Source organism: Symphalangus syndactylus, chromosome 7, assembly GCF_028878055.3.
Source record: "Symphalangus syndactylus isolate Jambi chromosome 7, NHGRI_mSymSyn1-v2.1_pri, whole genome shotgun sequence".
Classification (NCBI taxonomy): Eukaryota; Metazoa; Chordata; class Mammalia; order Primates; family Hylobatidae; genus Symphalangus; species Symphalangus syndactylus.
This window is the reverse complement of record NC_072429.2, coordinates 96,636,354-96,661,559: the sequence shown is the minus strand read 5'-3', so window position 1 is coordinate 96,661,559 and position 25,206 is coordinate 96,636,354. Positions and strand designations below refer to the sequence as shown.

At 44.5% G+C, this 25,206-nt stretch overlaps 1 protein-coding gene across 5 annotated transcripts in view; it reads right to left on the bottom strand.

Annotated features, from left to right (window-relative positions):
- MATN2 (matrilin 2) overlaps window positions 1-25,206 on the bottom strand; it is a 172,319-nt gene that overhangs the window by 65,279 nt on the left and 81,834 nt on the right. For all 5 annotated transcript variants that reach the window (XM_055286856.2, XM_055286858.2, XM_055286860.2 and 2 more), the window contains exon 5: window positions 11,986-12,108. In XM_055286856.2, coding sequence (XP_055142831.1) covers window positions 11,986-12,108 — 123 coding nt within the window. The remainder of the gene's footprint in view (window positions 1-11,985; window positions 12,109-25,206) is intronic.

Here is a 25,206-nt window from a genome sequence, read left to right as displayed (position 1 = left end):
CATTCCTGGGTCCCAAGTCTCTGGTCTGTAAAACTCCAAGGTGTCAAATCCCATCTCAATTTGAGATTCACCCACTGACACACTGCTAGGCTTCTGGAGATGGGAGACGAGGCCATCAGTGCAGTGGTTAGACATGGAAGAACCCACTGCCAGGCATGTGAACCTAACAGTTTTTTAAGGCCAAGAGAGTTCTAGTGCATTCAGCTCTAATGTTATTTGCCAAGTGGTTTGGGTTGTTTGCATAACTTTCTTGGTTGCAAAATTGTACTCATAAAAAGAGAGGTCAAGGTTAGGGAGGCAGATGTATGGAGGTGACCTCTTGTATAACTCAATGATGGCTCTATTGTTCCAAGTTCTCATCTACTTCAACAAAATCTGTTCTCAGTCATTTATGCCTGAATGTCTACACTCTTGTTTACAAATGGAAAGAGTAATTCCCCAGCTGTAGCTCTTTAGCCCTCCAGATCACAAGTGCTAAGATCCCAGAGTCAGAAGTCAGTCTTGCCACATTCCTTCTCTGCCCAACGTCTGAGAAATCACTGCACTGTCTCTAAGAATAAATGATACCTTGCTGCAGGTAATAAAACCCTAAAATCAATTATTTCTGATTTATAACCTGGTCCCATTCTAAGGTTTTCTCAGCAGGACTCAGTCTGCAAGGGTATGGCATTAGCAGAAATAGTATATTTTAGAGAGGAGCATTTGGAGTTTAAAGTTTGTTGATAACAAAGTATGAAAAACCAAATTTGTCATTTAGAGAAATGGTAGAACCAATTTAGTTGCCGAGCATACATTAGACACGCACACACACCCAGAGTCAGACTCACAAAACCTCTCTTCTCCAAGGCATAACTGGAATTCCAAATGCAGGATTTAAAACCCAGAGAAAATGTCTTTTCTTTTCTTTCTTTTTTTTTTTTTTTTTTTGAGACAGGGTCTCATTCTGTCGCCCAGGCTCTAATGCAGTGGCATGATCATGGCTCACTGCAACCTCAGCACCCCCAGACTCAAGCCATCCTCCCACCTCAGCCTCCCAAGTAGCTGGGACTACATGCATGTGCCACCATGCCTGGCTAATTTCTTTATATATTTTTGGTAGAGACAGGGTTGGTCCATTAGCTGGGGGTGGTGGCACATACCTCCTTGGGCTCATCAATTCTCCCACCTCAGCCTCCTGAATAGCTGGGACTACAGGTGTGTGCTACCACCCCCAGCTAATTTTTGTTATTTTTGTAGGGACAGGGTTTCACCATGTTGACCAGGCTGGTCTCGAACTCCTGAGCTCAAGAGATCTGCCAGCCTCAGCCTCCCAAAGTGCTGGGATTACAGGCTTGAGCCACCATGACTGGTCTGACTTCTTTTTTTAATAAGCAAAAATGACTTTATAATTTAAAAACCAGTCAATGGGGAAAATATTTTTTACAAAACATGAATGCATGAGATTGCAATCAACCTCAGTCAGTGCTTCAAGAAAAATGTATTTCAAGTCCACTCTGTGAAAGATGAAAAGTGCAAGTGGTTCTACCCTCAAGGGTTTACAATCTGCCTGGGTAGATAAGATGTAAACAGAACCAGAGTTACCCCAAAATAAAACACAGTTTGTAAACGCCAGGTGAGTAAGTACAGCAGAAAATTCATGTTCAGAAATCTAGATAAATGGTCTTTGAAAAATAGTTTTGGATGGCAATGAACATGACTTTAGTGGTAGCTGATGAATTATAAATTCAGAGACTCCACGAAAGCAGAGGAGGTTCTTAGTCAGCAATCTGCCGTTGAATATGGAGTAAATTCAGGACTCTCAATGGCGAAATGAGCTGTCAGGGAGTTGGAACTCTGGTGCGGGAATTGAACGTTCCACTTACTCAAACGTGTGGAAATCTATAAAAAAATGCTGAGTCCATGACTAAGAACTGAATTTTCATGCAGGTTACAGTAATAATTCAGGGATGAATCAAAGTGAAACTGGCCCAATTGTCCCACAGAACTGATGTTTATGGTTTATTTTGAATAAACATAGAAATTTACCTTTCCAGTCTTGAAACTTGAGAAAGTTACATTTGTTTTATCTGAGAACCCTTCTCAAGAACCAAACCATCAGGCCTCCCTGACAGTATCAAGGGGCTGAAACTTGCCAGATCACTGCATCTGCACTATGACATGCTAGACCCCTCCCCATTTGTGATTGCCTAACCAACCACCTGATGTGTGTTGACCAACTCCTCTTCCATACTCCTCCCTAATTCCTGTTTTCCCCCATATGGTTACATTTATTCCCTGCTATATAAACCCCTAATTTTTATTTTATTTATTTTATTTTATTCTGAGGCAGGGTCTCACTCTGTCACCCAGGCTGGAATGCAGTGGTGAAATCATGGCTCACTGCAGCCTCAGCCTCCCAGACTCAAGCAATCTTCCCTCCCGAGTAGCTGGGAATACAGTTGTGGACCACTACACCCGGCTGATTTTTTTTTATTCTTTGTAGAGACAGGAGTCTTACTATGTTGTCCAGGCTGGTCTCAAACTCCTGGTCTCAAGTGATCCTCCCACCTTGGCCTCTCAAAGTGCTGGGATTATATGCATAAGCCACTACATCCAGCCTAAATCCCTAATTTTAGTCAGTCAGGGAGATGGATTTGAGACTGATCTCCCATCTTCTTGGCTATAGCACCTGATTGAAGCCTTCTTTCCTGGTAATACTTGTTGTCTCAGTGATTGGCTTTCCATGCAACAAGCAACAGGACCTAGACTGAACCTCTAATGTTTTGGTAACAAAAGAAGTACTAAAACCACTGCTATGAAAGTGTTGAAACTGAAAACCTACTGCATAAATTCACTAGTAGCTGTGAGGTAGGAGGTAGGACTTGACTCCAGAGGCGGGGCTGAGACATCAGACCAGACTGAGAACTAGCTAAAACAGGGCTGGGGTGAAACCAGCCTTCAATCAGACTTCAATCAGTGTACCATGTCAATTTACCATTGCTATGGCAACTTCTGGGAGTTACCATCCCTTACTATCATTGGGCAATGACCCAATGATTACTACCCCTTCCCTAGAAATTTCTGCATAAACCTCCCCTTAATCTGCATGCAATTGAAAGTGGGTATAAATATGATGCAAAACTGCCTAAGCTGCTATTCTCTGCCTACAGGGTAGCCCTGCTCTGCAAGAGCAGTCACGGAGCTATAACACTGCCTCTTCAATAAAGCTGTTTTCTTCTACCTCTGGCTTGCCCTTGAATTCTTTCCTGGGCAAAGCCAAGAACCCAGGTAGGCTAAGCTCCACTTTGGGACTTGCCTGCCCTGCATCAGCTGGACATGCTTAACTTCTACCAAATTTCTTTAAATAAATAGTTTGAACCTGCTGCCCACATTTTCTTATCACCCACTTCCTGCCTCTTGAAATCTGCCCTTTACCCATTCCCCTTTGCCATTATCAATGGCCTCCTGGTCACCTTTGTGTTCCTCAAGCGTAGTGAAGTCCCTGGCAGAGTTCTGAAATGTTTGCAGAGGTGAATCTGTGACTCAAGTTAATGGCTTTTTGTCTAAGTCCTGTTACCTTTGGCCATGCAGGAGCATGACATTATATTGACCTGGCCAAGAAATTATCTTCCTATCATGTTCCATGATTCTTCTCTCTCTCCCCCAGCCTTAAGCTACTTCTTCATGAATATTTTTCCTGCCCCCACTTCCTGCTCCCTACATGTGGCTGCAATCCAAAGCTCAGTCCTCCTCCACACTTCACTATATACAGGAAATTACGATAATAGTAGGTGTTGTAATAATAATGCTAAGTTCTTAGAGTATATTGGGAACTTCACTCACTACCTTATTTAATTCCATAAAACCTTACAATGTATATATTACTATTCTACATTATGGGTGAGGAAAATAAGGCTCAGAAATTAAAGACTTAAAGAAATGTGCTTAGTGATACAGTCTGGATGTTTGTGCCCTCCAAATCTCACATTGAAATATGATCCCCCCGAGGTCAGGAGCTAGAGACCATCCTGGCTAACACGGTGAAATCCCGTCTCTACTAAAAATACAAAAAAATTAGCCGGGCACAGTGGCAGGTGCCTGTAGTCCCAGCTACTCTGGAGGCTGAGGCAGGAGAATGGCGTGAACCCAGGAGGCGGAGCTCGCAGTGAGCCGAGATTGTGCCACTGCACTCCAGCCTGGGTGACAGAGCAAGACTCCATCTCAAAAAAAAAAAAAGAAAAAGAAAAGAAATGTGATACCCCATGCTACAGGTGGACCCTGGTGGGAAGTATTGGATCACAGGGACGGATCCCCCATAAATGGCTTAGCACCACCCCCTAGGTGATGAGTGAGTTCTTGCTCAGTTAGTTCACGTGAGACCTAGTTGTTTAAAAGAGTGTGGCACCTCCTCACCCCCCAACTCTCATTCTTGCTCTTGTCCTGTGACATACTTGCTCCCTCTTTGGCTTTTGCCTTGATTGTAAACTTTCTGAGGCCCTCACCAGAAGCAGAGGCCAATGCCATGCTTCTTGTACAGCCTGCAGAACTGAGAGCCAATTAAACTCTTTCTTTTTAAAATATATTACCCAGTCTCAGGTACTCCTTTAGAGCAATGCAAGCAGCCTAACACAGAAAACTGGTACTGAGAGTGGAGTGTTGCTATTAACACACTTGAAAGTATGGAAGCAGCTTTGGAACTGGGTAATGGGCAGAGGTCAGATGAGTTTGGAGGGCTTAGAAGAAGATAGGAAGATGAGGGAAAGTTTGGAACTTCTTAGAGACTTGTTAAGTGGTTGTGACTAAAATGCTGATAGATACGGACAGTAAAGGCCAGGCTGATGAGATCTCAGATAGAAATGAAGAATTTATTGGAAACTGGAGTAAAGGTCACCAATTTTATGCCTTAGCAAAGATCTTAGCTGCGTTGTGTTCATGCCCTAGGGATCTGTGGAAGTTTGAATTTAAGAGTGATGACCTAAGGTAGCTATCTGATGGAAGAAATTTCTAAACAGCAAAGCATTCAAGCCTATGATCAGATACTGGAGCAAAGAAATAAAGTTGGAACTTATATGTAAAAGGGAAGCAGAATGTACGAGTTTGGAAAATTTGCAGCTTAGCCATGTGGCAGAGAAAGAAAAAGCATTTTCAGGAGAGGAATACAAGCAGGCTGTGGAGCAACCACTTGCTAGAGAGATTAGCATAACTAAGAGGGAGCCAAGCGCAAATATCCAAGACATGGGAAAAAGGCCTCAAAGGCATTTCAGAGATCTTCTAGGCAGCACCCCCCTCCCCATCAAAAGCCCAGAGGCCTAAGCGAAAAAAATGATTTGGGGGGCTAGGTCCAGGGCACTACTGCCCTGTGCAGCCTCAGCACACTGCTCCTCACATCCAGGCTGCTCCAGCTCCAGCCATGGCTCACAGGGCCACAGGTACAGCTTGGGCTGCTGCTCCAGAGAGTACAAGCCACCATAAATCTTAGTGGCTATGATGTGGTGTTAAGTCTGCAGGCACACAGAATGCAGGCATGAAAGAGGCTTGGCAGCTTCCCCCTAGACTTCACAGGATGTCTTGGAAAGCCTGGATGTCCAGGCAGAAGCCTGCTGCAGGGGCGAAGCCTCATAGAGAGACTCTACTAGGTCAGTGCCAAAGGGAAATGTAGGGTTGGAATTCTCATACAGAGTCCCTACTGGGGCACTGCCTAGTGGAGCTGTGGGAAGAGGGCCACCACCCTCCAGACCCGAGAATGGTAGAACCACTGGCAGTTTGCAATCTTAGCATGCAAAAGCCATGGGCACCCAACAACCTGTGAGGGCAGCCTTGAGGGCTATGCCCTGCAACCACAGGGGTGGAGCCAACCAAGGCCTTGGGGGCCCACCCCTTGCACCAGTGTGCCTTGGATGCAAGACATGGAGTCAAAGGAGATTGTTTTGGAGTTTTAAAATGTAATGACTGCCCTGCTGGGTTTCAAAATTGTATGGGCCTATTGCCCTTTGTTTTGGCCAATTTCTCCCTTTTGAAATGAGAATATTTATCCAGTGCCTATAACACCTTGTACCTTGGAAGTAAATAACTTTTTTTTTTTAATCTCATAGGCTTATAGGTGGAAGGAACTCATCTCCAGAAGAGACTTCGGACTTTGGAGTTTGAGACTTTTGAGTTAAGGCTGGAACAAGTTAAGACTTTGGGGAACTATTGCAAAGGCATGATTGTATTTTGAAATGTGAGAAGGACATGAAATATGGGGGCCAGGAGTGGAATAATATGATTTGGATGCTTATTGCCGCCAAATCTGATGTTGAAATGTGATTCCCAATGTTGGAGGTGGGTCTTAGTGGGAGGTATTGGATCATAGCTGTGGATTCTTCATTAATGGCTTAGTGTCATCATCTTGGTGAGGAGTGATTTCTCGCTCAGTTATTTCATGTGAGATTTGGTTGGTCTTAAAAGAGTGTGTCAGGTCCCCCCACCTCTTGCTCCTGCTCTCATCATGTGACATGCCTGCTCCCCCTTCACCTTCTACCATGATTGGAAGTTTCCTGAGGCCTTCACCAGAAGCAGATGCTGGCGTCATGCTTCCTATACAGCCTGCAGAATCATGAGCCAATTAAACCTTTTTTTTAGCTAATCTCAGGTATTCCTTTATAGCAATGCAAATGGCCTAACACACCTAGCAAGTAGCAGAGTTGGGATTTCAGCCCAGGTAGCACTGTTTTAAAGGTCTAGATGCCCTCAAAACAAACCAACCGACACATAAATATTTAAAATAGAAAATAACTGGAAATTAGTAAATAAACTATGCTGCTTCCTGACTGCCGCATTGATTCTACTCTCTCTGTCATGTTAATGCTGAGTTTTCTGCTTCCTCTTGACATGTCCTTGTGGTGTCTAACCTGAATTCAAAATTCACCTTGTCTATGACTACTAATTATCACCCCAACATTTATTTTTATTTTTTGAGACAAGGTCTTACTCTGTTGCCCAGGCTAGAGTGCAGCGGCACTATCATGGGTCACTATAGTCTCAACATCCTGGGCTCAAGCAATCCTCCCACCCCTCCCACCTCAGCCTCTTGAGTAGCTGGGACTTCTGGTGTGCACCACCATGCCCAGCTAATTTCTTGATTTTTTTGTAGATATTGGGTCTCGCTTTATTGCCCAGGCCTGTCTAGAACTCCTGGTCTCAAGCAATCCTCCCACCTTGGCCTCACAAAGTCCTAGGTTTACAGGCATGAGCCACCACACTTGGTCTTGTCTTTTTGAAAATCTATTCTGTCACTCTTCCATCAATCTTTTTGAAAATCTATTCCATCACTCTTCCATCACTGTTGCCATCACTCTCACAGTCATGGAAGCTCAAGATCATGGAGTCTTTTTTATTTTATTTTATCTTATTTATTTATTTATTTATTTTGAGACAAGGTCTTGCTCTGTTGCCCAGGCTGGAGTACAGTGGTGTGAACATAAGTCTCTGCAGCCTTGATTGATCTCCTGGGCTCAAGCAATCCTCCCACCTCAGCCTCCCAAGTAGCTGTGACCACCGGCATGTACACCAACATGCTTGGCTAATATTTTTGGGTTTTTTTGAGACAGAGTTTTGCTCTTCTTGCCCAGGCTAGAGTGCAATGGTGCGATCTTGGCACACTGCAACCTCTGCCTCCCAGGTTCAAGCGATTCTCCTGCCTCAGCCTCCGGAGTAGCTGGGACTACAGGTGACCGCCACCACACCCGACTAATTTTGTATTTTTTTTAGTAGAGACAGAGTTTCATCATGTTGGCCAGGCTGGTCACAAACTTCTGACCTCAGGTGATCTGCCCACCTCAGCCTCCCAAAGTGCTGGAATTATAGGCATGAGCCACTGCATCCGGCCATGTCCAGCTCATTTTTTTATTTTTTGGTAGAGATGGGGTCTCACTATGTTGCCCAGGTTAGTCTTAAACGCCTGGGCTCAAGCAATCCTCCTACTTTGGCCTCCCAAAGTACTAGGATTACAGACACGAGCCACAGTACCTGGCCTAGAGTTACTTTTGACTTCTCCTTGTTCCCTTTATGTACAGCACCTCCTTTCATTCCTTACTGTCTCCCTCTCCTTTCCTACAGTCGCACCTCAAATCCTGGCTGGTTCCTGTCCTGTCTCACCTGATAACTGCTACAATCTCCTATCTGGTCTTCCCACTTCTTGCCATCCTTCTCCTGGAATACACCCTGTAGTTCCCCATGAGGCTGAGTTTCCTAAAAATGAAGCTTTGCATTTGTCACCCAAATATAAGCCCTTCAGTGGCTCTTTTTCAGAGATAAAATCTAGGCTTTACGTCTGATTTTCAAAGCCCTGAACAATCCAGTTCCTTCTGCTGTCTTCAACTTCATCTCCTACTTCACGTATACAGGAATTATCTGCTGAACTTAAGTCAAATTGGACAGCCTTAACTAGGGTGATCATGTAATTTATCATCCAAACTAGAACCCCTTTCAAAGTGAAAAGATGTGCCATCAAGAAATGAGGCCAGCTGGGTAAGAAATGGGGTTGGTCAGGCGCAGTGGCTCATGTCTATAATCCCTGCATTTTAGGAGGCCGAGGCAGGTAGACTACTTGAGCTCAGGAGTTTAATACGTGCCTGGGCAACATAGCAAGACCCCATCTCTACCAAAAATACAAAAAATTAGCCAGACGTGTGGTATGCACCTGTGGTCCCAGCTACTTGGGAGTCTGAGATGGGAGGATCATGTGAGCCTGGGGGACAGAGGTTGCAGTGATTCGAGGTCACTCCAGCCTGGGTGACAGAGTGAGACCCTGTCTAAAAATAAAAAGAAATGGCATCAGGCGAGGTGGCTCACACCTGTAATCCCAACACTTTGGGAGGCCAAGGCAGGAGGATCACTTGAGCCCAGGAGATTGAGACCAGCCTAGGCAATGTATGGAGACCCTGTCTCTACAAAAAATAAAATAGCTGGGCACAGTGGTGCACACACGTGTTCCCAGCTACTCAGGAGACTGAGGTGGGAGTATTGCTTGAGCCCAGGAGGTCGAGGCTGCAAAGCTGTGATCATGGCCTGGGCAACAGAGCAAGACTCAATCTCAAAAAAAAGAAAGAAAAAAAAAAGAATTGGGCCAACAGGGCATAAACTGGGATTGTCCTGTATTAACTGGGAGGCATGATCACTCTGTTCTTAATGTTCCCTGGCCATCTACACACAGGCCACCCCAGATCAGCTACTAATGGAGTAGCTGATCTAAATTTCCTGCTCTAAGTCTGGTACCTGGAGTCTCCATCTTTGATAAGTACCTTCCGGCCCTCAGGTTAGGCCACCTGGTTAGCTTTCAGTTTGGCCTTTTCACTGTAACAGTCTCTCTCTGACCTACCAGCTCCCAGGAGCTGGCCCTGCCACTCCCAGGCCAGCCTTAGCCCTAATGCTTGAAGAGCATTGCCACCTCCACAGTCACTGCCCTTCATCTCTCCCCCTGCCTTGGACATTTGTCCAATTGCTACCCTTCCTTCCACACTCAGATCTTCCAGCCTAGCCATTAGGATGTCTCTCTCTGACCTTCTGTGGCCTCTATGTTCTCTATCATTTGCTTTGCACTCACCACAGCCCTATCAAGCAGCAACTAACCTTGTAGGATTTTGTTTGGAGTCCCTAAGAAAGGCTACTGGCAACAAAGGTCCTGCCTGCTTAATCATCTCACTCCCAGCCTCTAACAGATTGAGTGCTTGGTGAACTGCTGTAAAGGACATTGGGGAAAAGGTGGTAGGGCTGGTGATGCTAGGATCATCTGACGGAAGAGACCTGGGTTGCAATGGGATGCAGTCTCTCCCATTTTCCCACTCTTCGGATTGGATCCCCACTGAGAAAATGCAGACATTCTTATATGCAATCAAGCAGCCGCAGAGAAACGCCCATCTCCGATAAACAGCATGCCAAAGCTGTCTGCCAATGACAGCATCTACCCTCTCATGCTTGTAGCTCTTCAAGAAATGTCAAATCCCAAAAGTTACAGCAAAATCCTCAGAGATACAAAGGTTCTCTACTACACACGGACAAGCAGGTAATTATTTGGAAACACTCAGAGAAATGGGTTTTTCAGTGGCCTCCAGTTTCCCATGAGCCAAGGTGGGCTTCCTGCCCCATCTACTCCCTGTGACCAATGCAAGCCCTGTGTTCTACTGTCCCTCCCCTTGTCCTAATCAACCAGTTACCCTCATCCTGTTTCCTGAAGCTCCTCCACCAGCCTAACTCACAATGGCTCGATTTCCTCCTGACCAAACAGCACTCAAGAGTTTCTACCCATTTAACAAATAGTAGAGGGGAAAAAGCAGGTTATAAAACAAAATAGACAGTGTGACCTCATTTTGTTAAATCTTTACAAAATGTTTTTTGTTTGTTTGTTTGTTTGAGATGAGTCTCGCTCTGTCACCCAGGCTGGAGTGCAGTGGCACAATCTCGGCTCACTGCAAAATCTGCCTCCCAAGTTCAAGTGATTCTCCTTCCTCACTCTCCCAACTAGCTGAAAATACAGGGGCATGCTACCAGACCCAGCTAATTTTTGTATTTTTAGTAGAGACCAGGTTTCACCATATTGGCCAGGCTGGTCTCAAACTCCTGACCTCAAGTGATCTGCCCGCCTCGGCCTCCCATAGTGCTGGGATTACAGACGTGAGCCATTGCACCTGTCCAACAAAATGTTTTAAAGTAGATATTTATATGGAGAAAGTCTGGTAGAAAATACAATAACCTATTAATAGTGATTTTTCTCATCTGTTTAAGTTTTTCTATGAACGGGTATTACTTGCATAATAAAAATTAATGAAGCAAAAATTACCATGGGTATACATGTTAGCTTCTTTTTTGCTAGTGGTAGTGGGTGTGGAACCCTGCCACACTATCATGGCCACCACCAGCAGATTAAGAAGAAAAACAACCCTAAGGTCCAGGAGACCAGCTGCATCTGTGGCCCTTTGATGAGAGTCAGAGGCAGAGGTTGCCTTCATTCCTATCAGTGTGTAAAAACAAACCCACAATACTCTCATCACTCACCTGCCAATTGCAGGCTACCACCTACACGTTTGTTTTGTTGTTTTGTTTTGTTTTGTTTTTGCCTTCCATATCCCTAGCTAAGAATTAAGGTGTGCTGGAAAATGCAAATTCTATGTGTGCAAAAAAAAAATAAGCATACCCTGTTTGTGAGAAGCAAAATAAAATAGGGTCCTGAAAACAATAGAACACGGAAGACAAAATGCAGGATTTAGCAGAAAATTTACATTCCAGTTTTGATGACAGTCAAGTTCTTTTCCTTCTAGATGTTCTGCCTCATAAGTATTCAGTTCAGTTTATGAAACACCTACTATCCGCCAGGCACTGTTTGTTGGTATAAGGAGGAATGAGACCATGTTAAGTTGCAAAGGCTTTGTAGACAAACAGGGGGGATGTCTGCAGCATCAAGCACTGCCCTTGAGCCTCATTACCTGGGCTTGTGTTTGAGGGTTTGAGGCCACTGCTAGTTTCCTCTGACCACGCCGTCTGATTACGCTGAGCCCATATGGCTGGGCTCTTCCACCTGGCAATCACTTTGGCCTGTCACTAAGCTATAGGTGACATTAGGGAAGAAGGCTGCCTGTTGTCTTTGAGGTGTCACTCAGCAACCCACCCAAGTAAATTTCATGTATAACACCTGAGCTATATATAAGTCAGGCCATTCCAAACATACCCTCCAAAGTTGAAGAAAATCCACCCGATCCTTTTCAAGAGATGCAGTAACACACAGTTATATTTGCATGGATTATCATAAGTGTTCCTTTCACTGGAGACCCAGAATGAGAAAATGCTGACCTCAGCCATAAATGAAGCCTTTAAAGTTCAAATTCTGCCTAACAACTACACCAAACAACTGAACACTTTGTGGAAACCCAAAGGCGAGGAAACGAATATGTGGGAGGTACACGTGAGTCTCCCCTCCTCCTCACCATGCTTAACTTGTCCTTCCCCACCAAGCCCAGCTGGAGGGATACTCACCCACACACCTCTTCCCGTCCTCAGCCAGGGCGTAGCCACTGTAGCACTGGCAGACGAAGGAGCCCGGCACATTCACACAGAGCTGCTCACAGTTGTGGTCCTCCATGGCACACAGATCCTGGACTGAGGCAAAGTCACGCTGTTAGAACACAACGTCAGGCACACCTGAGAACGCTCCCAGCCCAGGGTGAGGCAACAAGCAACTCCAGAGCCCTCACCAAAGTAACTTTTAAAAACATTATAAGGTTTGATACGTGATCATAGAAGAAAAGTTGGAAAACATAAAAAAATAGATAAAGGAAAATTCACCTGTAATCTCCCCATCTGTAATCCTACTACCCAGAGGCAACCACTGTTAACATTTTGGTGAGTTTTCTTTCCAGGTGAGTTTCTACATGTATATAAAAACACATTTTTCAGCCAGGTGCAGTGGCTCACGCCTGTAATCCCAGCACTATGGGAGGCCGAGGTTGGCAGATCACTTGAGGTCAGGAGTTGGAGACCAGCCTGGCCAACATGGTGAAACCTCATCTCTACTAAAAATACAAAAATTAGCTGCGTGTGGTGGTGTGTGCTTGTAATCCCAGCTACTCAGGAGGCTGAGGCAGGAGAATCGCTTGAACTCGGGAGGCGGAGGTTGCAGTGAGCCGAGATCGTGCCATTGCACTCCAGCCTGGATGACAGAGCGAGTCTCTGTCTTAAAATAAATAAATAACATAAAAAAAACACATTTTTCAAAGTTGGAATTACTCATCACCTCTATGAAATACATTAAATAATTTTTTTAGACGGAATCTCGCTCTGTTGCTGGTATAAGAAGGAATGAGACAAAGCTCTTTGAAAACCCTCTTTGTGCTCTACATATTCATCCTAGTAACAAACGAGGAAAACGGAGAAGCCAAAAGAGGTTAGGTAGAGGTAAATAACATTACCTGGGAGAAATAGATACATGTCTATTCATGGTCTTATTTTGGTCAAATATTTATTACATGTCCACAAAGTGCTAAGCTCTGGCTGTTTATTCACATGCAATGTAGGAACGGACTTACAGTATGTATCTACTGCAACAGAACTAAGAATATGTTGGTGGATGAAAAGATTAAAAGCATCTTCCATCCATCACTGACTCAGTCTCTAACACTATTTCCCAGCAAGGAGAACAGCTTGGATACCATGAAACAGCTAGCTGTACCAGTGATTTTACCATTAAAACTGGAGATAATCAGAGAGCATTAAAGGGGTTGAATATATTAAAGAGAATTTTCTCTGCTTAAAAGCTATCACTGGCCGGGCGCGGTAGCTCACACCTGTAATCCCAACACTTTGGGAGGCCAAGGCGGGCAGATCCTCTGAGGTCAGAAGTTCGAGACCAGCCTGACCAACATGGTGAGACCCCGTCTCTCCTAAAAGTACAAAAATTAGCTTGGCGTGGTGGCACACGCCTGTAATCCCAGCTACTCGGAAGGTGGGAGGCTGAGGCAGGAGAATGGCTTGAACCCGGGAGATGGAGGCTGCAGTGAGCCAAAATCGCACCATTGCACTCCAGCCTGGGCGACAGAACAAGACTCTGTCTCGAAAAAAAAAAAAAAAAGCTATCACTACTACAACAGGTATGATTTAAAAAAACTTAATTACCTAGAAAGCTTGATTAATTCCTGAATCCAATGGCTACATTTTCATATCATCTTCTAGACCTTTGAGTTTCATAGTTTATTATGCTTTTACATAAATATGAAATATCAAATTGATTTTTAAAAAGATAAAAGCTGATTTGATTCAACATCTCTATTAAATGCATTAAACAATTTTAAACATTAAAACTTACATCATCGCATTTTAAAAACGCTTAGGTCTAAGATTCTACAAATAAGAATCCTGGTTTTAAACTCCTAAAAGAAGTTTCACTCCCAAATCAATAAAGTAGATGAAAAAAAAAAAGGCCTTATAGACACAAATTCTTTTACTTCTCACCAGTATGTTTATATCTTAAATTTCCAGTTGGGAACTCCAACCAGAAAGTCCAATGTAGATTTCCAGTGGATTCAGATGTAAGGAAAACACCCATAACCAGAAGAAAACTTCAGCTAATACAAAAATCGTAGTGAGTAATCAAAGAATGACAAAACCTAAATGAGCCAGGCCAGAGATATAAGAAATGTCTGAATCATACGATATTCATTCATTTACTCAATAAATACGTGTTGAGCACATACTATGTCCAGGGCATTGGCGGTATCGTGGTGAACAAAACAGACAAGGGGTTTCTGCTGTCACGCAGCTTGTATTCTACTACGAGTTAACAACATGAAGCTTTAGGAAGAGTATTTTTGGCCAAAAGAACAGTGAATGCAAAGGTCCTGAAGAACAAACTGACCCTATTTGAGGAACAGAAAGGCCAGAGTGGCTGTTAGATGCCACCTAAATAACTAACATGCGAGGTAGGACATGATAAAAATCCCTAAGAGAAGTGCCAAGAAAACTATGGGAGTTCAGAACTGGGACAGATTACTGCAAGTCTAGTGAGGACTGGGAAAGGCTGGCAGGTATGGAGAAAGAGAAACGGCACTCTGAGCTTGGGACGTGTGAGTAAACAGAAGAGGGAAGCAGGAGAGGCGTGGCAGCTGAATTCTGCTCTGGAAATTCCAGGGGAATTAGCAGAAGAGAGGATGGGAAAGACCATTTTGACACCAGAGGCAGAAGGATCTCCGCACACAGGCTGAGTAGGCTGAACTCTAATCAGCGGGCAAAGGGGACCACTCAAGGGAAAAACCTTAAAAAGGGAGACCAGCAATTTCACCCACGCTGTGCTTTGGAAGGATAAGTCTGGCAGCACCACAGATCCTCTCAGGTCTGGGAGAATTTAAGGACCTCTAGCAAAGTTCAATGAAAAGCATTGCTTTCTTGGGAACAGCAGTAGGTTTCCGAGTTCCGGGCTGAAGTAGCTTTAGGTTGCCTGAATAGTGATGAGAAAATTAACCTCTTGCTATGAGGACCTTTAAACATTCTTTAAACTTTTGGCCTCACTCATCGGCTGTCAGCCCACTCCTGCACTTTTCCCTTCTGGCATGAATCATAATGTTAACTACCTATGTGTTTATGGAGCGATGGATGTACTGTGTCTCTCTTACTAGACTCTAAGCTCCCTAAGTGGGTGGGCAGTGTCCCTGCATGAAGTCCTGACGGCTGGGAGGTGATGCTCCAGCATGCTGGAACCAGCTCTGGAAGGGTGGCAGCAGCTTCTCCACCTGGGTCCTCCCAATCTCTACTGCAGATGCTGCCTTGCCCCTATCAGGGGTCTGGCAGGAACCCTACCTACCATGGTTACCAAGTAGTGGCGTGAATACAGGTGATTTTTCATTCTTTTATTTATAATTGTCTGATTTCAAATTTTCTAACGGGAACTTTTATAATAATGGAGGAAGACAAAAAAATTAACCAGTTACAAAAGAACCCTTTTGAAAGCACCATTTCAAAAGCAATGAACCAGGACCTTGAAGGAACAATCTTTTTTTCTAAAAGGCTTCCCTGCACAGGGTAGGTAGAGAAAGGCAAGGATATGCTTGTTCCTTTCAGGACGGGCTGGGATATCCACAGAAGAGTCTGTGAGTAACTGCAAGCTCCCATCTACAGAAGCAGCAGGGACCTTTGAAAATCTTGATGCCAAGGTACTCCCTACCACAATTAAATCAGACTGACAGGGGGTGGGATTTGGGCAGTGGTGTTTGTCAAAGCTCCCAGGTAGCCCCAGTGTGCAGCCAGGCTGAATGTCATTGAACCTAACAGATAAAAGGTCCCCACAATCCTCCATGGGGAAAGTGCCCAGATCCAGGAGTCAGTCTCCCCCTTTAATGACTGAGACCCTAAGGTTCAGCTTTCCTCTTATAAACAAATCTGAGTGATTGTCGCCCTTGCTCCCCTCTCCAAGAGGCTAAAAGAACCCCAAACACCTATGTGCAGGTACAAGATTACTACTCACATCCCAAAACTGTCCCACAAACAGCAAGCTTGCCAGTTGGCTTCACGCGGATTGTCCTTTCTTACTGTTTTTAGAATTGTTGGGGATTTATGGCCACGAGCGATTTGTACCGACCCAAGGGAAACCATTCAGGGATTAATCTAATTAAACAAAGACAAAGGAATAAATACAGACTGGGTTCTGACAAAACAACTTTGCTGTTTTTCTGGCAGTGGCCATTTCCTTTTGAAACAAATACAGATGTTTTTGGATGATTTCTTATACTTTTGAAAAACAGCCCTTCTTTCTCTCTGAGGCCAGGAGGATTTCACTGAAGGATGAGAAGCACTGTGTCCAGAGCTCCCCATGCCCCAGCACAGCCTTCCACCTTCTCCACCTGGTGACCCCCATGAATGGCTCACGACCCCAGTCAAATGTCACCTCCTGTGGGAAGCCTGCTTCAAGTTGGCTGGACTTAAGGCTTCTTCCCCTGGGCCCCCACAGCACTATAGACATGGCTCTGCTCTAGCATTTCGGCACTGATCCCATGGTATTGGAAGGACTTGATCACGGCTGTCTGCCCCATTATAAGCAGGTCAGTTTTGACTCTCCAGAGCCTAGCACAGTGTCCTAGCACATGTATTTGGTCTCCATAAGAGTTCATTTGCTGAATGAACAATGAAAAGGGACCAGATGCCCTGCCTCCCAGGAGGAATGGCCCTAAAGTCCTAAGAATACCTTCCTCCATTAGATGTGGGGTCCTCAGAAGATGACTGAGATGGGAACAAAATTCTCTCCAAGTCTCTCTGCCTCTCCTCATCCCCAGCAAGAGGTATTCACACACCAGAAGAGGGCTCAGAGTGAGGTAGGAGGCAGGACTCAACTCCAGAGGCAGGGCTTGGACACAGGATCAAATTGAGGACTAGCAAAAACAGGGCTGGGGCAGAAGCAGCTTTCCATAAGACATGCCCACCAGTGTGACATGTCAGTTTACCATTGCCATGGCAACACCTGGGAGTTACCACCCCCTCCGTGTCAATGACCTGACAACCCAAGAGCTACTATCCCTTCCCTAGAAATTCCTGCATAAACTGCCTCTTAATCTGCATGCAGTTAAAAGTGGGTATAGGCCACTGGGATCACACCTGTAATCCCAGCATTTTCGGAGACCGAGGCAGGTGGATCACGTGAGGTCGAGAGTTCAAGACCAGCCTGGCCAACATGGTGAAACCCTATCTCTACTAAAAATACAAAATTAGCCAGGTGTGGTGGCAGGTGCTTGTAATCCCAGTTACTTGGGAGGCTGAGGCAGGAGAATCACTTGAACCTGGGAGGCAGAGGTTGCAATGAGTTGAGACTGTGCCACTGCACTCCAGCCTGGGCAACTCCATCTCAAAAAAAAAAAGTGGGTATAAATATGACTGTAAAACTGCCCTGAGCTACTACCTACTTTCTGCCTATAAGGATAGCCCTGCTCTGCAGGAGCAGTCACGGAGGCGTAACACTGCCAGGGCTGTAACACTGTCTCTTCAATAAAGCTGTTTACTTCTACCTCTGCTTGCCCTTGAATTCTTTCCTGGATAAAACCAAGAACACTCATGGGCTAAGCCCCACTTTGGGGCTCACTTGTCCTGTATCAAGAGCACAATGACATCTCAGAACCAGCCCCCAGCTATGGACACCAGAAAAGCTGTCATGACAATTAAGGAACCTGTGTGCCCTGCTATCCACTCCATCCTGGTATCTAGCACAGTGCCTGGCACATTGTCCTTGCTCAACAAGTACTTGTTGAATAGATGAATGAACTCTCATACTCATGTGACACAAGCACAGGGTTGTCAGATGTTCCTAACTCATTTCTCTTACCTACAATTGTAAGCTCTGTGAAGGACAGGGCCATCTCTCTAAGACTTGGTGTTCCTTACAGTGCCTGTATAATGCCATGCACTTCACACAGTCGGTGCTTAGTAGCCATCTATTGTTGACTTGACAGCCTCCCTTGCTGGGCAGCCTAGAGCACTGTCTCAATTAATAAATGTCACCGGGCAGAAATGGGACAGCTGGGGATGATTCTGAAGTATTCTTTAATTTCTCTTTAGCAGAGATGAATTTTTAGAATAGCTAACTTTTACCCTGGGGTTGAAGATGGGAACAGAAACTTGAAAGTCATGAGAGTCCTCCCTCTCCTGTACCCCTCAGACCCAGTCAATCCTGGATTTACTTCTCTTCATCTCCCCCGCCACCATGGAGCCACCATCATCTCTTGGCTGAACAGCCATGGCGACCTCTTAACTGGTTTTCCTGTATTCATCCCAGCCTAGCATTCTCCTGTAGCCAGAATAATCTGCTCCTGCCTCTCTTCTGCTTAAAACCCTTAATGGCTTATCACTGCTTTAGGATGAAGTCCAAAAACTCTAATGTGATGGTCAAGGGGGCTACAAGACGCACCCCTTCACCTCTCCAGTCTTATCTCAAGCCTCCTCTTATTTTCTCTCCTCCATTTACACGGCCTTCTCCATTTTCAAATCAAGCTTCTTCATGTCTTGGGACCTTTGCAAAGGTCATTCCTTCTGCCTAGAATGCTCAAGCCTCTTTCTCACCTCCATTCCCCTACCTAACTCTCATACCTCCTTTAGGACTCACCTGAAAGGCTGCTTTCTCAGGAAGCTCTGACCTACCACTAGGGGTGAAGTCCTCCCTTAGAGTTTCCATTTGTAATCCTCATCACAATTATAATTTAATGCTTAATTTGCAACTAATTATTTCATGTCTATTTCACCTGCCACATAGGGCAGCCACAGTGCTTGTCTTGCTCAGCATGCTAGTTCAAATATCTAGCATCTGACAGGTGGCCAATTTTAAAAGGATTTGTGGATGACTGAATTAATAAATCTATTCAATGATGAAATGGTTCAGAGTGCTGGGAAAACAACAGTGAATCAGTGGACAACAACAGAAAAATTCCTACCCTTACAGAGCTGATGGTCCAGTGAGGGGCCAGTCATGTGCTAGAGGCAGCTCGTACTGACTCACACAATGATGTGCATCTCTTCCCACAGCTGCATTCAAAGAGGCCAAGTTGGTAGCTTGAAATGTCCATGGTGGGAGTATTTACACCATGGAAATTGGCAGACACTACAAATCAGAGCTTTTGTCTCCTGGAGACCTGATTGTTAAACATTTAGCAGCACACCCCTGACAGAAGATTGATAGTAAACAAAGCAAATAGGTAAAAATCTGTGATACGTGATAAGCAGGAAAGGGGAGTTGAGAGTGGTGAGAGAGCAGGCTTCCATTTTTAACAGTGTGAACTGAAAAGATGATTTTGACCTTCTCCAAATTTTTATTTGGACCTGAAAGAGGTGATATGAAAAATGATGAAGGGAGCCACCACTGGGGGAGGACAGGATGTCAGTTACGTCTCCTCAGAAAGGGTAGGGGTGAGGCAGGCAGGTGAAAAGAATATCGACTTTGGAGCCAGACTTGGCCCCAGCTGGGTGATGACTTCAAGTAAGGGACTTTCGAGAGATTCAGTTTTCATAAAGAGGTTAAACATCTTATTTGTAGGGTTGAGTGAGATAATCTAGATGGGCAAAGCATCTGTCTCACAGAAGATATTTTTATTTTATTTATTTTTAATTTTTTTGAGACAAGGTCTGGCTCTGTTACCCAGGCTAGAGTGCAATGGCACAATCTAGGCTCACTGCAACCTCTGCTTCCCGAGCTCAAGCAATCCCTCCACCTCAGCCTCCCGAGTAGCTGGGACTAAAGGTACGTACCACCATACCCAGCTAACTTTTTTTTTTTTTTTTTTTTTTTGGTGAGACGGAGATTTACTCTTGTTGCCCAGGCTGGAGTGCAATGGCGCTGTCTCGGCTCACTACATCCTCCGCCTCCTAGGTTCAAGCGATTCTCATGCCTCAGCCTCCCAAGTAGCTGGGATTACAGGCATGTGCCACCATGCCCGGCTAATTTTGTATTTTAAGTAGAGACGGGGTTTCACCGTGTTGCCCAGGCTGATCTCGAACTCCTGACCTAAAGTGATCCGCCCGCCTCGGCCTCCCAAAGTGCTGGGATTACAGGCGTGAGCCACCGCGCCCAGTAAAATACCAGCTAACTTTTGTATTATTTGTAGAGACAGGGTTTCACCATATTGGACAGGCTGGTCTTGAACTCATGAGCTCAAGCGATCTACCCACCTTGGCCTCCCAAAGTGCAGGGCTGACAGTAAGTATTCAACAAATGTTAGCATCCTTCTCCTTTCCTAAATCAAGGGGGAAAAGTGTCAGTGGCACATACCTATTTAAGCATGGGAGAGAGGTGAACTTCAACCAAATTTTGCTCACATCCCAATTCTAATTAGTTTCACTTTGTTGGGTACCTATAAAAGCTGCAAACATGGGCCAGCACGGTGACTCACACCTATAATCCCAGCACTTTGGGAGGCCAAGGCAGGAGGATGAAGACCAGCCTGGGCAACAGAACGACATCTTGTCCCTACAGAAAGTTAAAAAATTAGCCAGGCACAGTGGGCACATGCCTGTAGTCCCAGCTACTAGGGAGGCTGAGGTAGGAAGATCGTTTCAGTCAGGGAGTTCCAGGTTACAGTGAGCTATGATTGTGCCACTGCACTCCAGCCTGGGAGACAGAGCGAGATCCTGCTTCAAAAAAAAAAAAAAAAAAAACACTACAAACATGAATATTAGATCCTAACGTTCTAAAATGTACCTCTGGCCAAGTTTGGTTTTTGAGTTCTATGCTAAATTGAAGTGATACAGCAAAGTAGGTAATTTGGAATTTCATAACAAAAAGACCTGGCCAAATCTGAGATATGCCTTGCCAGGGGGCAACCATTAGCATGTATCTGACAGTCAGCAAAATCTGCTTGCTTCTTTCAGTGCCTGGAGAATTTTAAGAGGGAATAACTCAGTCTTCCCAGGTGAAACTAATTAGTGAAGATTTGCTGCCAAGAGCCCCAAAGCTATGTTCAAACCCAACCACAGTTTCCCCAGAGGCTCCCATGCACCCTAGATGTAAGTGCCTTCCTTCAGAATCCCTGGCGCCTGCATCTCAGTCCAGAGAACTTGGAAACTTTCATCTGCTTACACCGGAAGGAGGGAGAACTGAGGAGGGAGCACGGAGCACGGGGCGAAGGCTGTGGCCATCATCCAGGGCTAAATCAAAGGGTTTTCACCAACGTTTCAGAATTTTAGACAAGCTGCACTGCACGCTGTTGACACCAATGACAGTTTAATCTCGTCTTTGGAGTTAAAGTAAATGAACACCTTTAGCAGACACCCTCTACTTTTTATAGCTCTTGCTGTTATTTAACCTGAGATGTAGAAATCAGAAATTGTTTATCACAGCAAGAGAGAAGGAGAAATGGGTTATTAGGGCTGCCATTTCACTCAACTGGGTAAACGATGGGGTCTCTGCCCACTCCCACAGGAAAGCTTGCTATGAGTTAGGGCTCCACAAATGCAGGCAAAACCCAAGCTTGCATTTTCGAGACCGTGCCCTCTCTTTCATCACGTCTGAAAGCACTAATCTTATTTTGACAACTGCAGTTTGGATTTAAAGTCTTCCAATGGTAAATGAGTCATCAGCCTTGTGCTTCTACACGGAAAGAAACAAAACAAACCCAATGTCACTGAGAAAAACTATCCTTTCAGGCAAACTCCAGCTGTGCCTAGTCTCCTCCTTTCCCGCAGCAGTTGAATTTGTTTTCAATCAATTCTCCTGTTCACTAACAAGATTTTAGTTTTCCTTGGGGAAGGGAAAAGGAGGAAGGGGGGAATCTCTGAAACAAAGTTTTAAAATACAGTTAAATCTGAGTGAATGAGGTTGACAAAAATAATAAATAAACAAACAAGAATAATGTCCTATTCCTGTAGAGTGCTTTTCAATTTCCAAACCAATTTTGACAACAAATGTTGTCACATTATGTTCTTAATATAAACCCCCTTTTGAGTGGATGCTCCCAGGGAGAGATCTTATTTAAAACATTTAAGTCAGTAGTCCTTAAACTGCAGCATACATCGACATTCCCTGGAGGGCTTGGGAAAACCCACATTCCTGGGCCCCAGTTCCAGAGGTCCTGATTCAGTGGGTCTAGGGTAAGCCTGGGAACCTGCATTTCTAGTAAGTTCCAGGCAAAGCTGATATTGTTTTCCGGGGGGACCACACTTTGAGAACCACTTGCCTGGGTCCTCATAAAAACAGCCAAGCGGAGGAAAAGCTGTGCAAGGTTCAAGCTCATGTTCCCCTGATACGTACTTTTTTTTCATAATTGGCATTTCTCCACTCACATTTAGTCAGCTCAGTTCTCCCATGGGGCTCTACTCACCCCAGATTCCTCCTTTTGTAGAAAACCTTGTGCCCTGGCACAGCCAGAGGATGAGCAAACTGCACATAATGATCCCTAAGCTCCCAGACCCAGGCCTGACAGCCAGAGTCAAGGGGAAGCTGGATGACCGCATTCAGCAAGCCCACTGCTTCGGCTCACAGCAGCTCAGCCACAGCTCAGGTGGCCGCTATTGATTGTCAGTGAAGGCAGCTGCTTTGCGTGTGTGTGCGTGCGGCCTGCTCACCCTTCTAGCCTTGACCCACGCTCTGACTGTGGGCTGCCCCAAAGCTTCACATCCTGACCTTCACTTTCCACACCCACTTTCTGCCTCCAAGATTTCATCTATTTTCAGGGTCAATGACCACCACCAAGCACATACCGCCCAGGCCTTTTCCTTGAACTGGAATTCTCCATCTACAGCTGCACCCAACCACGTGTGTGGGCTCTCTCTTGGACGCATCCATTTGCCCCGAAAACTAGATTTCCTCTCTGAAGTTATCCATCAGTCTCAATTACTCTGACCCCACCAGCCATCACCTATCTGATATCATAAACTCCTCCCTGGGGCTGGGATGGTTGCCGTGGTCTCCTACTTAATTCTGTGGGTGTAAGAAACATACACTGAATTGACTGGGCTGATTAGAATTGTTCTCTAATTGGATCTTTTATATTCTGCTCTCTGTGTGGGGGGCAAAAGGGAAGCCAAGATCTGAATGTTTCTTGGGTCCCTAATATGTAAGAAAAATACCCCATAAGAGTACCAGGCCCATAGAGGGAAATCCACAGGTATTGAATGAATGAGCAGATGAGTGAAGGCATCCCTGCCCCACTCTCTACCTCTAATCCAGCACATACATCCAGCCCAATTTACTAAAATGACCTGGTTTTGCCCTTGACACCCTGTGTTCAATTCCCCTACTCAACAAAGGACACTGTTGGAACTTAGCTTGAGAATCAAATCATTCCATAATTTATCCCTGCTTACATTCCTTCTCTCATCCTCCACTGATGCCACAAACAAGCTATTCCAGAAAGGCAGTCTGGTCCAGCGCCACTACTTACTTCCGAAACCTTGTTCTGATTAATGAATGTTAGCTTTATTGAGTGACAACTGGCGTACAATAAACTGCACATACTTCAAGTGTACAGTTTGATAAATCAGGCTTATCAATATATCATTACCACAATCAAGATAATGAGCATAGTCATCACCCCCCTAAGTTTCCTGAAGCTGCTCTGTAATCCCTCTCCCTGCTGCTCCCCACTCCTTGGCCCCAAGCACCCACTAATCTGCTCTCTGTCATTACTGAGTAGGTACCATTTCCTAAAATTTTATACAAATGGAACCACATGGTATGTTCTGTTTTTTTGGTCTGGTTTCTTTCATTCAGCATGGTGATTTGGAGATGCATCCAGGCTACTGCATGTTTCAATAGTGCATTCTTTTCACTGCAGAGGAGTATTATACAGGATGCATGTATTGCAATGTATCACCCATTCATCTGTTAATCAACATGTGAGTTGTTTTCAGTTTGGGGCTATTACAAGTAAAACTGATGTGAACATTTGTGTTCAAATCTTTTTTTAGACATAAACTTTTATTTCTTTTGAGTAAATACTTAAAAGTGGAATGGCTGGGTCACATGATAGGTAAATATCTAACTTTGTAAGAAACCGCTGAGCTGTTTTCCAGAGTGGCTGAACCATTTTACATGACCACTGGTGGTGTACGAGCATTCCAGTTCCCAATTTTGCGAACACATGGTATAGTCAGTCTTTTAAAATTTATCCACTCTGGCCAGGCGCAGTGGCTCATGCCTGTAATCCCAGCACTTAGGGAGGCTGAGGTGGGCAGATGATCTGAGTTCAGGAGTTCAAGAACAGCCTGGCCAACATGGTGAAACCCCATCTCTACTAAAAATACAAAAAAAAAAATTAGCCAGGCTTGGTGGCGTGTGCCTGTAGACCCAGTTACTTGGAGGCTGAGGCAGAAGAATTGTTCGACCCAGGAGGCAGAGGTTGCAGTGAGCTGAGATCACGCCACTGCACTCCAGCCTGGGTGACAGAGCAAGACTCTGTCTCAAAAAAAAAAAAAATTATCCATTCTAGTGGAGGTATAGTGATATCTCCTGTCTGATAACATTGAGCATCTCTTCATGTGCTTCTTTGCTACCCATATGTCTTCCGTGGTTTAGTGTCTGTTCAAATATTTTGCCCATTTTTATGGTGGTGTTTGTCTTCTTGGTACTGAGTCTTAAGAATTCCTTATATTCTAAAGTCCTTTGTTGGACATATGTTTTGCAAATGTTTTATCCCAATCTGTGGCTTGCCTTTTCATTTTAGTAGCAGAGTACTGAAGAGCAAATGTTTTCATTGTGATGAAGTATATTGATTTTTTTCTTTTATGTTTTGTAGCTTTTTGTGTACTATTTAAGAAATCTTTGCCAACCTGAGGTCACCAAGATTTTTCTTCTACCATTTCATCAAGGTATTTAATAGTGTCTGCTCTTGCATTTAGGCTTAGAATACATTTTCAATTAATTTTTATACATGGTATGAGGTAAAGACAAGATCTACGTTCCTTTTGTTTGCTTGCTTTTTTGCACATGGCAATTCAATCGCTGCAACACCATTTGTTGAAGACATTATTGTTTTCTCATTGAATTGCCTTCCCACTCTGTCTCAAATCATTTCACCACATCCATATGGGTTTATTTCTCGATTCTGTTCTGTTCCATTGCTCTATATGTTCATCTTTATACCAATGCCACACTGTCTTGATTACTGTTGCTTTATAATTAGTCTTGAAATCAGGTAGTTTAAACAAAATTTAAAGACAAACTTTATCTTTTTTGAAGTTTTGTTTAATGTGCATGATTCACAGATTCCATATTTGTGAATTTGCCTACTTGCTAAAATT